This window comes from Scyliorhinus canicula, chromosome 12 (genome assembly GCF_902713615.1).
Source record: "Scyliorhinus canicula chromosome 12, sScyCan1.1, whole genome shotgun sequence".
Taxonomy (NCBI): Eukaryota; Metazoa; Chordata; class Chondrichthyes; order Carcharhiniformes; family Scyliorhinidae; genus Scyliorhinus; species Scyliorhinus canicula.
The window spans coordinates 66,915,286-66,930,354 of record NC_052157.1 but is presented as its reverse complement, the minus strand read 5'-3'; the positions used below and the strand labels follow the sequence as shown (position 1 = coordinate 66,930,354).

At 47.5% G+C, this 15,069-nt stretch overlaps 1 protein-coding gene across 3 annotated transcripts in view; it reads right to left on the bottom strand.

Moving 5' to 3' along the window:
* LOC119975206 (flocculation protein FLO11-like) overlaps nt 1–15,069 on the bottom strand; it is an 88,980-nt gene that overhangs the window by 60,737 nt on the left and 13,174 nt on the right. For all 3 annotated transcript variants that reach the window (XM_038814821.1, XM_038814819.1, XM_038814820.1), the window contains exon 2: nt 3,305–3,421. In XM_038814821.1, the coding sequence (XP_038670749.1) occupies nt 3,305–3,421 (117 nt within the window). The remainder of the gene's footprint in view (nt 1–3,304; nt 3,422–15,069) is intronic.

Genomic DNA, 15,069 nt, shown 5'->3' with positions numbered 1-15,069 from the left:
TGGAGGCTGCACCCATCATGGTAGAGAAGATGGCTGAAGTGATGGCTGGAGTGTTCGTGCGGTTGTTTTCAAAGCCTTTTGAAAGGCATCGTACGGAGATGATGACTTTGTTTAAGGAGTGGGTAGGTGAGACCCTTGCCCCAATAAGAGAGGAGTTGGTGAGAACTTTGATAGTGGTACAGGAGCAGGGGGAGAAAGAGAAGGGGGGTGGAGGAGACATTGTTGCGGCACAGCGGCCAGCTCACCTCGATGAGTGAGGAGATGCGGAGGGTGGCAGAGATCAATAGGAGGCTGACAGCCAAGGAAGAAGACCTGGTGAACAGGTCACAAATCATAATCTGAGGATCATGGGTTTGCTTGAGGGGGTGGAGGGCCGGAGGCCTCCAGAATATTTTGTCGATGTGCTCGCGAAGTTGATGGGGTAAGGATTCTTCCCATATGAATTGTACAGGGCCCACCGGTCGCTACAGCCGAAACTGAGAAGGAATGAACCACCGAGAGCTGTGATCATCTGTTTTCCCAATTTTCAAGTGAAGGAGAAGGTGTAGGGGTGGGACTGGAACGTTTGCCATTTCGGGTAGCAACAACTCACTTTAGGTATTTTGTGGTGCAGGTGGCACAGGACTGGGTGCGACACCGTAAGATAAATTTCACGAGCCTGATGGAGAGGGTGAAGGAAGATTTGGGGATATGGGAAAGTCTCCTTTCATCATTGGATGGCTGGGTGCTGGCAGTAAAAATGAATATTTTGCCACGGTTACTGTTTTTGTTCCAGTGTCTGCCGGACTTTTTGCCAAAGTCATTCTTTCGAGGGGTGGACAGGCTGTTCGCATCATTTGTATGGGCAGGGAGGGTAGCATGGACAAGGAAGGTGGTGCTCCAAAAGGGGCAGCAGTCGGGGGGGCTTGGACCTCCCAAACATGTTGCGCTATTACTGGGCGGAGAAGGTAGGGAGACGGAAGCTTTGTGAGTGCGGATGGAGGAGGGTTCTTGTAAAGGATAGGGATTGCGGTGCTCACAACGACGCTGCTAGTTTTCACCCTGGGCAAGTATTCGGGTGACCCTGCAGTGGTAGCCGTGCTGAATATTTGGGGGCAGTTTCGGCAGCACTTAATGTTGAGGGCAGGGTTCAGGGTGATGCTGGTAAGAGTGAATCATGGGTTCGAGCCAGGGAGGATGGATGCGAGGTTCCAGGGATGGGGGTAGAAAGAGGTAAAAGAGATGAAGGATCTGTTTCTGGAGGGGTGATTTGCAAGTTTGGAGGAGTTGGTGGTGAAGAATGGGCTCCAGCGTGAGGAGGCTTTAAGTATCTGCAGGTGTGGAATCTTGCAGGAAAGGTTTTCCCAAGCTTCCTGGTGGCACCGTCCTCCTCATGGTTGGAAAAGGCGCTGTCAGTGGGGGGTTTGGAGTTGTTCCAATGATCTACAGCAGGACTATGGAGGAGATTGAGGAATCCATGGAAAGGATTAAGGCCAACTGGGAGGAACAGTTGGGGATTGGCTGGAAGAAGGATTATGGTGCGAAATGCTGTGAAAGGGTCAATACTTCAATCTCGTGTATTAGGCTGGGGTTAATTCAGCTCAAAGTGATGTATAGGGCACACTTAAAGCAAGGGTGAGCCGGCTGTTTGAGGAGGTGGAGGGTAGTTGCGAGTAGTGTGGGAGGAGCCCAGCCAATCATGTTCATATGTTCTGGTCCTGCCTGAAAATGGAGAAACATTGGGGGTCATTTTTCAGCACCATGTCTGAGATTCTCCGCGTGGAATTGAAGCCGGGTCCCCTGACAGACCTGCTGGATGGGGGCAGATGTTTTAGCCTTCGCCTCATTGATAACTTACAGACGGGTTCTGTTGGGGTGGAGGTCAGCTTCCCACCCGTTCCTCGGTGTAACTGGGGGTTCTAATGGAGTTCCTGCATTTGGAGAAAGTGAAATTTGCTCTGAGTGGGACAAGTGAGGGGTTCCACCAGAGATGGGGCTTGTTGGGTTACATTTTGGAGATCTGGCTGCTATCCGGGGGAGGGGGGGGGGGGGGGGGGGGCTTTCTCTCACATTGCTTTGCAGTGAATCTCAGGTCTTCCTGGCTATAGCTTCATTCCCTCAACCCCGATCCTGGCAGACTAACCATGTCTGTCGATTTCCAGGGATATCGTAGAAACCCATCCCGGGTCACTGCCTGTGTGGAGTTTGAACATTCTCCCCGTGTCTGCATGGGTTTCATCTCCACAACCCAAAGATGTGCAGGTTAGGTGGGATTGGCCACACTACAGTGCCACTTAATTAGAAAAAAATAATTGGGTACTCTAAATTTAATTTAAAAAATCTTAGAAACCCACCTCCTTTCAAAGCAATGTGAATCACATAGGCCTTGTATCCAGATAGAAATGCAGAGTGGCTATTTTTCTTTATTCATTCTAAGGGGTCTGGGCATCGCTAGCTAGGCCAGCGTTTATTGCCAATCCATAGTTGCTCTTTAGAAGGAACAATGGAGGTAAAAAGAGGAAAGAGAAAGGGCAGAGAGAAATAGGAAAGGAGGAAGAAAAAAAAGGGAAAGGAGGCAAAAAGAGAGACTCCATTTCCCCATTGTGGTATACCACTGTTACACCTGTATTAGGTGATATAAGGTAGGACCTGTATTACAGGTTCGCAAGTAGCTCCTGCCTGCTGGCTCCGCCCAGGAAGCGGAGTATAAATATACGTGTCCTCTATTCAACTGCCATTTCTCCAGCTGCTGTAGGAGGCCATGCATCTTAGTGCAATAAAGCCACATTTGTACCCAATCTGAGTCTTTGTACAATTGATCGTGCATCACCCATTGAGACAGATAACCTTTTTAAAAGCTGTACTTCTAGTTAATAGATGAATGCATGACAAAACAAGATTTCACCTTTCCTGACATTTCCTGTAAAACACTTATCAGTAAATACTGTTTTTACAGACAATCTATATTTGAACTGCATAACAGAACATTTCACATTTTTGAGAGCTCAACTCTCATCTTGGAACTGAATGGTTAATTTAAAGCATAAACTGATATTTGAAACACATTTCTGGGGCTTTAGAGGTTGCAGTCTAACCACTGTCAGCACACAGGCTTCTGTAATTGTCTCCAAGTGCCCCTTCTTCCCAGTAAAACAATCTGGGTGCCACAATCAAACCAACTATGCTTGCTGCCGTTCAAGCTTAAATTAAAAACACACTCCCAAGAATGCAAAAACTGAAAAGAGGAGAAAAAGTGAGAGAAAGTGCAAGAAGGAGTGATAGAGAGGCAAAGAACATTTGGACAAAATATAAGGGTAGAGATTACCATAGATTTGTGTGTTCGAAGTGGTGGCGCAGTTGGTGGTTCCCAACATACAAGTCGATGTTGTGAATGTGCAGGTCCCAGACATCCCTGAACATTGGTTGCAGGTGAAAGATCGCGCTGAGGGGAGAGAAAGAATGGACCAGAATTAGTGACATTAACAATTCACAGTTAAATTCAGTAAGTCAGTGTAGCCCCTCTGCCCAATGAGCATGGGCCATATACAGAGAACCTTCAAGCCCTTGAGCTGATTCGCCACTTAATGCAGCTATGGGGATAGGCTCCTTCAGCAAAACGGATAATCCTATTCAACCCCTTGAGCCTGTTACACAGTAAGAGGAGAAGCTCATTCAACCCCCTCGAGGCTGTTACACAGGGACGATGGGAGGCCCATTCAGCCCCTCAAGTCTGTTGCACAGGAACAGGAGGAGGCCCATTGCTGGGCTGGTTTAGCTCACTCGGCTAAATCGCTGGCTTTTACAGCAGACCAAGCAGGCCAGCAGCACGGTTCGATTCCCGTACCAGCCTCCCCGGACAGGCGCCGGAATGTGGCGACTAGGGGCTTTTCACAGTAACTTCATTGAAGCCTACTCGTGACAATAAGCGATTTTCATTTCATTTCATTTCATCCCCCTCGAGGCTTCGACACAAGAACAGGAGGAGGCCCATTCAACCCCCTCTGGCTAGTTACACAGGAACAGGAGGAGACCATTCAGCCCCTTGAGACTATTACACAGGAAGAAGAGGCCATTCAGCCCCTCAGGACCGTTACACAGGAAGAAGAGGAGGCCAATCAGACGCTTGGGACTGTTACACAGGAAGAAGAAGAGGCCATTCAGCCCCTCTGGACTCAAGGTTTGTGAATCTATACGTTCTGTTAGAATCAGAGCATGTTACAGCACATGCAACACATTCTGTCCAACTTCCCGGTGCTGGCTCTTTGCTAGACATAGCCTATTGATCCTCCTGCTGCACACCACATGCTACTGTCTCCCATTGATCTGCTAATTGTTCCACTTCAAGTATTTAACCAACTCAACCTTTTGAAAGTTCCTACACAATCTGCTTCCACCGCCCTTTCAGGCAACACCTAACAGATCTCAACAATTCGCTGTGTAAAACAAATTATCTTCATTTCCCAGCCTCTGGATCTTTTACCGATTCTCTTCAATCTCTGGCCTCTCTGGTTACCCACCCTCTTCTCCCACCGGCAGCGCATGCCCTGCCTTTGGTACTCAGTGGCATCGGGCAGCTTCAATGGGAAATCCCATTGATAAACGGCAGGAAGAGAGATTCCCGCCTCCAGCGAATGGCGCGACAAAGAAATACGCGACTGGGGGATCGGAGAATCCCACCCCTGGTACCCAGGAATTCAAGTGCGTCCAATGGAGGCACTGTTCCAGAGAAGAGTCAGAGGAACATAACAGAGATTCGAAGGGTAGTTGGGCTGGAAGAATTTTGGCATTTGACAAAGAGCAAGTTGACATCTGGCGAGGGAACTCTCAGTGTTGGGTAAACGCCCCTCACCTGTTGCAGATTGTTCTCAGGAAAAGTGTTAAAAGCCAAGTCTGTGCAATGTGGTAAGATCTGCCAAGTTCTGCCTGAATGGGATGTGGCATATTGAATCTTTAAAGGAAGACCTGTGTTTTTTAGAAGAAATTCAAGCAAAGTCCTTGAGCTAAAGTTGGCTGCAAACATAAAGTGGCCATTTTCTGGGTAATCAGTATGGGAGCGACTAGTCCCGAAAAAAACATGGAACATCCCATCTGAAAAAGTGTCAAGGCCTACTTCAAATGAGAGACACACGGAAGGAAGGTACAGAAAATGGCGCAGGAGCATGGCGACCCTCTGTGAGCTCTCCCACAGATCCTCTTAATATATCTTTTACTACCATTCGAACTTTTTAAAACCTAATTCTAACACTTATATAATTACTAACCTTGTACTTTTATGTTTACTTTCAGGTCTGGAGATTCTCAGATTTCCAAAGACCGACCCACATGACCTGGCAGGACCCGAACGGCAATCTGACCCCGACCTCAACCTGGCAGCGGAAGAGGACCAACAAAGAGGCCCGTCCCCGATCTCGCCTGAACTCATCCACACATCCGGAGCACCCGACTCAGCAACTGAAACGCCCAACCTGGCAATGTTGGTCCTCAAAAGGTAGAGGCCAGAAAAGGCCCGGTTGGAGCCACGATCCCAGGAGTGCCCGGACCCGACTACCGACACTGGATCCAACCACGTGACCTGGCCTGACATGACCCAGAAAGACCCAGCCAGCCACGCAAATACAACATGATCACCCCCCATAATGGAGAAGAAATCACGTGAGGGCCCAAGCATGCCGAAAGGAAGAACCAACTGACCTGTCCCCGATGACCCCAAAATCACAACCAGAGCCCAGGACCACTCCAGATGTAATCACTTACCTTCCACAAGATCATACTTCTCTCATCGGATCCTGGGACCACCCAGAAGCAGCCACCTACCTCGGAAACGAGATAAACAAACTGGTCTGCAAGTGAGATTAACACAAAGTGGTTTCAAGACTCCTCTCCCCAGCATACTCCTAGCAAAAGTCCAAACGATTGAAAACAAGCTGGATGAACTTAACGCTAGACTTACCTATCAGAGGGAAGTAAGAGACTGCTGTGTGCTCTGTTTCACGGAGACATGGCTCACCCCTGCCTCACCAGGCTGTGCCATACAACCTGAGGGCTTCTCAATTCGCCAGATGGACTGCACAGCATTCTCAGGAGAGGCGAAGGGTGGAGGGATTTGCCTCCTCATCAACTCCTCCTGGTGCTCAGATGTGGCGACCCTGGCAAACTACTGTGACGTGCCACCCATACTACCTTCTGCAGGAGTTCACTTCTGCCATCATCACAGCGGTTTACATTCCATGCAAGGTGGAATTGAAGAATGTGCTTGATGAATTGTACACCGCTATAAACAACCTGGCAATGGAATACTCAGAAGTCTTGTTCATTGTGGCCGGCGACTTCAACCAGGCCAATCTCAAGGGTGTCCTGCCAAAATTCCACCAATATATCTGCTGTCCTACCATGGACCATAACATCCTTGACCACTGCTACACAAACATCAAGGGTGCCTACCGCTCCATCATCCAACCACATTTTGGAGAATCAGACCACAAGAAGGTGCTCCTTGTCCCAGCATGCAAGCAGAAACTTAAGCGGGAGGCTCCGTTTCAAACGTTCATGCAATGCTGGTTCGAGGCAACGGAAGAGCTCCAACGCAACTGCTTGGAGTCATTGAACTGCTCCATATTTGGGGCAGCACGGTAGCATGGTGGTTAGCATAAATGCTTCACAGCTCCAGGGTCCCAGGTTCGATTCCCGGCTGGGTCACTGTCTGTGCGGAGTCTGCACGTCCTCCCCATGTGTGCGTGGGTTTCCTCCGGGTGCTCCGGTTTCCTCCCACAGTCCAAAGATGTGCGGGGTTAGGTGGATTGGCCATGCTAAATTGCCCGTAGTGTCCTAAAAAGTAAGGTAAGGGGGGGGGGTTGGGTTACGGGTATAGGGTGGATACGTGGGTTTGAGTAGGGTGATCATTGCTCGGCACAACATCGAGGGCCGAAGGGCCTGTTCTGTACTGTACTGTTCTATATCTATATATCTATATTCAATAGCTTGACGGCCAACCTAGGCGAATATGCCACTGCCGTCAGACTTCATCAGTAAGTGTGTCAAGGACTGCATGCCAAAGAAGGTAGTATGTGTGTTCCCCAACCAGAAACCATGGTTTAACAGAGAGATACACACCCTACTGAAGTCCAGGTCTGGGGGGTGGGGTTGGTGGGGGGAGAGGGGGGGGGGGGGGGGGGTGTGAACCTGACCAATACAAGAAATCCAGGTATGACCTCAGCAGAGCTATCAGGGATGTCAAGAGACAATACCAGACTAAGCTAGAGTTGCAGGCTAAAGACACAAACTCCCGTTGGTTGTGGCAAGGCTTAAACAAGATAAAGGGCTCCAAAACAAAGCTGAGTAGAATCACCAGCAGCAGCGTACCCCTCCCTGATGAACTCATTACATTCTATGCTCATTTTGAGCAGGGAGCCAACAAACTGATGTCACCTGCGCCAATAGCCTCGGACACACGCACAGTTACCTTCGCAACCTCCGAAGTCAGATCGGCTTTCTTGAAAGTGAACCCATGGAAAGCAATGGGTCCTGACGGAGTCCCTGGTCGTGCAGTAAAATTCTGCCTGGACCAATGAACCAATTATGGGGTGTATTCACAGACATCTTTAGCCTCTTCCTACTCTGTTCCGATGTTCCCAGCTGCTTAAAGAAGACCACCATCATACAGGTGCCAAAGAAGAACCAGGCAACCTGCTTCAATGACCACCGACTGGTGACCCTGACACCTATTATTATGAAGTACTTTGAGAGTTTAGTCATGAGACACATTAACTCCAATCTTCCAGATTACCTTGATCCATTGTAATTTGCATACCGCCACAACCAGTCCACAGCAGATGCTATCTCCCTGGCCGTACACTCATCCCTGGAGCAACTCAACAACAAGGACTCCTACATCAGATGCCTGTTCATTGACTGCAGCTCCGTCTTCGACACCATAATCCCAGCCAAGATCATATCCAGACTCCAAAACCGAGGACTCGGTTCTTCCCTCTGTAACTGGATCCTCGACCCACAGACCACAATCAGTAAGGATAAACAACGACACCTCCTCCACAATAGTCCTCAATACCGGGCTCCCGCAAGGCTGCATGCTTAGCCACCTATTATACACACATGACTGTGGCAAAATTCGGCTCCAACCCATTGACAAGTTTGCTGATGACACGACCATAGTGGGTCGGATCTCAAAATAAGATGAGTCAGAGCACAGGAGGGAGACAATGAACTTAGTGGCATGGTGCATTGTGAATAATTTCTCCCTCAATGTCAGCAAAACTAAGGAGCTGGTCATTGACTCCAGGAAGCGAAGTGTTGTCTACGCCCATGTCTGCATCAATGGTGCCGAGGTAAAGATGGTGGACAACTTCAAATTCCATGCTGTAAGCATCACCAACAATCTGTCCTGATCCACTCACGTCGACACCATGACCAAGAAAGCACAACGGCATCTATACTTCCTCGGGAGATTAAGGAAATTTGACATGTCCACAACGACTGTCAGCAATTTCTATAGGTGCACCACAGAAAGCATCCTATGTGGCTGCATCGCAGCCTGGCATGGCAACTGCTCAGCATAAGACCATAAGAAACTACTGAGAGTCGTGAACACTGCCCAGTTCATCTGTGAGTCTGCCTCCCATCCAGTGACTCTGTCTACACCTCCCGCTGCCGTGGAAAAGCGGGCAGTATAATCAAAGACCCTCCCACCTGGGTTATTCTCTCTTCCAACTTCTTCCATCGAGCAGAACAAAAGAACAAAGAACAAAGAAAAGTACAGCACAGGAACATGCCCTTCATCACTCCAAGCCTGCACCGACCATGCTGCCCGTCTAAACTAAAACCTTCTACACTTCTGGGTCCGTATCCCTCTATTCCCATCCTATTCATGTATTTGTCAAGGCACACCTTAAATGTCACTATCGACCCTGCTTCCACCACCTTCTCCGGCAGTGAGTTCCAGGCATCCACTAACCTCTGTGAAAAAACTTGCCTCGTACATCTCCTCTAAACCTTGCCCCTCGCACCTTAAACCTATGCCCCCTAGTAATTGACCCCTCCATCCTGGGAAAAAGTCTGTGAATATCCACTCTGTCTATGCCCCTCATAATTTTGTAGACCTCTATCAGGTCGCCCCTCAACCTCCGTCGATCCAGTGAGAACAAACCGAGTTTATTCAAACTCTGCTCATAGCTAATGCCCTCCATACCAGGCACCATCCTGGTAAATCTCTTCTGCACCCTCTCTAAAGCCTCCACACCCTTCTGGTAATGTGGCGACCAGAATTGAACACTATACAAACGTTGGAGAATGCGCACCAATAGATTCGAAAACAGCTTCTTCCCCGCTCTTACCTGACTCCTGAATGACCCTCTTATGAACTGAACTGATCTTATGGAGTGAAGTGATCTTTCTGTACATCTTCTCTACAGTTGTAGCAGTATATACTGTATACTTAACCCACTTTCTATGTTTATGTATTTTCATTATTTTCATGCATTTATCGTTTTCATGTATGGAGCGATCTGCCTGGCTGTACGCAGAACAATATTTTTCACTGTACCTCGGTACACATGACAATAAATCTAAATATAAATATAAAATACAAAAGACTGTATTTTAATCTCCTGTAGTTGCAAGGACATTGGAGATTGTTTTATGCCTTGTAGATTTTGACCGAGTATGGCATCAAGGAGCCCTAGCAAAATTGGAGTCAATGGGAATCAGTTGAAAACCCACAGCTAGTTGGAGACATACCTGACAGAAATGTAGATGGTTGTGGTTGTTGGAGCTCAGTTATCTCAGCTCCAGGCCATCACTGCAGCAGTTCCTCAGGCTAGTGTCTTTGGCCCAGCCATCTTCAGCTGCTTCACCACTGCCTTTCCTGCCATCATGAGGTCAGAAGTGGGAATGTTCGCTGATGACTGCACAATGTTCAGCACCATTTGTGACTCCTCAGATAATGAAGCAGCATGTCCAGCTGCAACAAGACCTGGACAATATCCAGGCTTGGGCTGGCAAGTGGCAAGTTACATTCACGCCACACAAATTCCAGGCAGTGGCCATCTCCTACAAGAGAGGATCTCTAACCATCGCCCCTTGATATTCAATGGCATTACCCTCGCACAATCAACATCCTGGGTGTTACCATTGATCAGCAACTGAACTGGCCTAGCCATATTAATACTGTAACTACCAGAGTAGGTCAGAGGCTAGGAATCCTGCAACAAGTAACTCACGTCCTGACTTCCCAAAGCCTGTCTCCATATGCAAGGCACAAGCCAGGAGTTTGGTGGAAGATTCACCAATTGCTTGGATGAATGTAGCTCCAAAAATTCAAGAGGTTTGACAGCATTCAGGACAAAGCAGCCCATTTAATTGTCATCCCTTCCACAAACGTTCATTCCCTCCACCACCGACGCACAATGTCAGCCATGTGAACCATCTACAAGATGAACTGCAGGAACTCACCAAGAGTCCTTAGGCAGAATCTTCCAAACCCACAACTGCTACCATCTAGAAGGACAAGGGCAATAGAAACCTGGGAACACCACCACCTGGCGGCCCCATTCGAAGTTATTCAGCACACTGACTTAGAAATATATCATGATGTGGAGATGGCGGTGTTGGACTGGGGTCAGCACAGTAAGAAGTCTCACAACACCAGGTTAAAGTCCAGCAGGTTTGTTTAGAATCACCAGCTTTTGGAGCACAGCTCCTTCCTCAGGTGAAATGAGCCTGAGGAAGGAGCAGTGTTCCGGAACCCAGTGATTTGAAACAAACCTGTTGGACTTTAACCTGCTGTTGTAAGACTTCTTACTGGAAATATATCGGCATTTCTTCACTGTGATTGGGTCAAAATCCTGGACATGCTTGCTTTTCCAGAATGCACAAGGTTAAAAAGCTGGTGGCAGACTGCTTGAGTGACACAAAAACAAGCAGAAAAACTGAAAAACAGTCATCCTTGCCATTAGCAGACAAAGTCTCTTTTTCTCTCTCTCTCTCTCCCCCTTCCTGTTTCTGGAAGCAAGGCTCAGCAGAAGTCACAATCTGAAGTAAACAGAACAGTCTCTTCCAGCGCCTTGGGAATCTAGTGTTCCCGAACAACTGCAAAACAATCAAAGTCAATTTTACCACCCAGTTTAATGGCTGCAACGTACCACCAGCTGCGGCTCACAGGTAAGCCAAGGACAAATCTTAAAACTTTCATTTGGACTCTTAACTTCTCATTTGCTACTTATGTGTATGAGTGTTGCATTTTTCATTATTTCTCTCGAGTTTATTAACTGATAACCTTGCTCACTCTTTTACTCAAGAAAGTCTGCTTAAATTGGCTCCTTCTAAAAAAATTAATACATTTGTACTGGGAAATATATACACAGGTAAATGGATCCCTTTTAAGTTTTTTTTTAGTTTTTTTTTATAAATTTAGATTATCCAATTATTTTTTCCAATTAAGGGGCAATTTAGTGTGGCCAATCCACCTACTCTGCACATTTTGGGTTGTGGGAGCGAAACCCACGTAAACACGGGGAGAATGTGCAAACTCCACACGGACAGTGACCCAGAGCCGGGATCGAACCTGGGACCTCAGCGCCGTGAGGCAGCTGTGCTAACCACTAGGTCACCGTGCTGCCCTGGATCCCTTTTAAGTTAACCTTGTTCCAACCAACCAAGGGTGTCAATTTAAAATGAAATTAAATTTAGAGTACCCAATTCATTTTTTCCAAATAAGGGGCAATTTAGTGTGGCCAATCCACCAACCCTGCACATATTTGGGTTGTGGGGTCGAAACCCACGCAAACACGGGGAGAATGTGCAAACTGCACATGGACAGTGACCCAGAGCCGTGATCAAACCTGGTTCCTCGGTGCCGTGAGGCAGCAGTGCTAACCACTGCACCACCGTGCTGCCTTCCAAGAGTGTTAATTAAGAACCGAAGACAGCTAATTCCTGTTCACCCAGGTTCATAACAAAATTAGAGTCCTGTTTGGGAATTTAACAAGTTCGGGGTCTCGTCCAATGCTACCATGGGTGACACGGTTGCACAGTGGTGAGCACTGTTGCTTCACAGATCCAGGGTCACAGGTTCGATTCCTGGCTTGGGTCACTGACTGTGTGGAGTCTGCACGTTCTCTCTGTGTCTGCGTGGGATTCCTCCGGATGCTCTGGTTTCCTCAATGGCCCAAAAAAGTGCAGGTTAGGTGGATTGGCCATGCTAAATTGCCCTTAGTGTGCAAAAAGGTTAGCTGGGGTTCCGGGGATAGGGTGGAGGTGTGGGCTTAAGTAGGGCTGCTCTTTCCAAAGGCTGGTGCATACTCGATGGGCCGAATGGCCACCTTCTGCACTGTAAATTCTATGATTCTATGAATCCAGGGACTTGTCATAACATATGGGACAAGTGTGAAGGGTGAAATGTCCTTCTCCTCTGGTCCTGCAGCTTTACTAATATCAGATAAAAAATAAGAATGTTAAAATGGTAATTTCTGTCAAATGAAATTGAATTAAATGAATATAGTTTTCCCTTTAAAATGTCCGAACCTACTTCACAATATTGTTCATGTGAATTCAGTTGACGCAAACATTTGTCAAAAATAAAGTAAATGGTATTTGCATCCCATACTGGTTCAAATGCCTACTGATTGGCCCTAAGGATTAAAAGTAAAGAGCATTTCTGGTGGTGCTGGGTCCCGTTCATAGTTTAGATTGACCTAATTTTGTAAATCTCTGTGTGGATTTTTCTCTCTCACTCTGTCAGAGTATGTGCCTGTGTGTGTATTTCTATGTGTGCATGTTAATCTGGACATAACTGTGTTTCTTCGCCTTGCTTTGGTGTCTGTGTGACACTTTGAGTGTGTGTCTCTCCCCCTCTTATTCTGTATTTTGTGGGCATGATTCTCCAGAAAGATTTCTTTTGATAAATTTCAGAGTACCCAATTATTTTTTTCCAATTAAGGGGTAATTTAACGTGGCCAATTCACCTACCCCGCACATCTTTTAATAGTAATAATAATCTTTATTGCCCCAAGTAGGCTTACATTAACACTGCAATGAAGTTACTGCGCAAAGCCCCTAGTCGCCTTCATTTCACAGCTTCAGGTTCAATTCCGGCTTGGGTCACTGTCTGTGCGGAGTCTGCACATTCTCCCCGTGTCTACGTGGGTTTCCTCCCGGTGCTACAGTTTCCTCCCACGGTCCAAAGATGTGCAGGTTAGGTCGATTGGCATGCTAAATTGTTCTCAGTGTTCAAAACGATTCAATGGGCTTGCTGGATTATGGGGATAGGGTGGAGGTGTGGGCTTAGCGCTCTTTCTAAGGGCTGGTGCAGGCTCAATGGGCCGAATAGCCTCCTTCTGCACTGTACAATCTATGGTTCTATGAGTCTATGAAAAGGATTTTGAAGTTAAGAAATATAGAAATGAAAGTTCCATTTCTGAAATGCGACAGCAGGATTCTCCGATCTTCCGCACCGGGGCGGAGAATAGCCGTTCATGCCGGAAATCGGCGCTTTCGCGATTCTCCACGGACCCGCCAGTCCTGCGCGCGGGTGACGCGTCGCCAGTCGGGGGCCGTTGGAACAGGCCCCCGCGGCGATCCTCCGCGGCCGACTGGCCGAACTCCCGCCAGCGTGGTTTACATGTGGTACCACCAAGCGGGAGCTGGGACCCGCAGCCGCGGTGGCGGTCCTGGTGGGGGCTGAGGGTTATCTGACTCCGGGGGGCCTCATCGGTGGCCAAGCCCGCAATTGGGGGCCACCGATCGGTAGGCCATCGCGATTCAGAGGGACCTACCTTCGTCCGCGCGGGCCTGCTGTGTGGCTCCGCCATGTCATGGTGCCTGCGCCGAGGTGGGAAGCTGGGTGCATGCATGGACCCGCTTGTGGCCGCCGTGCGCATGCACGGCTGCGCAGTCAGGCCTGCAGTGCTACGCCGGCAGCAAGGGCTACGGAACACATGCCAGGGCTCTGCTAGCTCCCTGGAAAATGGAGAATTACCCCAGGCCTTCAAGGAAAAAGTCCGGAGTGATTCTCGCCCATTTTCCGGCGGGCGTGGGGATTTAGTCCCCAGAAGGGAGAATCCCTCCCTCATATGTCCAGTAAGAAGATATTGGATTCCCTGCAGATTAAATGCAGAAATTAAAGACTTCAATTGAAACTAGGGACTATTGAACCATAAAAAGGAATCAGGAAAAATAATCAAAGCTTTGGAGAAGACATTAAAACAAGAAGCTAAAATGACTGACAGAAAATTTGAAAAAATGTTGCAAAAAATTCCAAAATGAAGTTAAGTGGAAAGAGAAATTAATGAGATAATGTAGAATAAACTGAACTCCACGGAAAAGCAACTGGAAAATAAGAACAAGTTCAGTGAAGAATTGGATCGGGAGAATAAGAGCTTGAAGAAGGAAAGCGTGGCAATGAGAAATTAACTGAAGAGGTAAAAGCATTGAAATTGACAGCAGAATCAGCAAATCAGACAGAGAAAGAAACTGAGATTGCGTGGCTGAACAAGATTGCTGAACTGGTCACATGAATGGAAAAGCACAAGAACCAATATGTCAAAATGGTCAATGAAAAAGACGCTGAATTGAAATGCTGCACAGAAGAAACTTTACCACACGACCCAAGCACCAGAAACAGAGAACTACGACCATTCCTTCACATGTGACAGACTGAGATTGAGAAAGAACTCTCCCGATATTAGACTTTGTTGTATTGTGGTGATATGCGCCTGCATGCATAATAATGTAAGGTTCTTGGCAGAGCAAGAATCAACGTGGGACTGGAGAGTGGCATAGCCAACAGAGTGATGTGTGTAGTCACATGGTCAGAGAACAGTCTAGGACAGAATTCAGTAAGCAGCAAGCCTGCAGCGAACAGCTTCACGCATGACCACATTTGGAACTGTACATAGTTAAAGCTTCCCAATAAAAGTGTTTATGTTTAAACCCACAAACCCAAAGATCTTATCAATGAGCCATTACCACTGTAATATAAAAAAAACTACTTACACAAATCTTTGTAGTGGATCAAATTGAATCCCTGGAATTATTGTCTCTAAGATTGGATCCCTGTCATACCAACTGGACCTGGAGGCA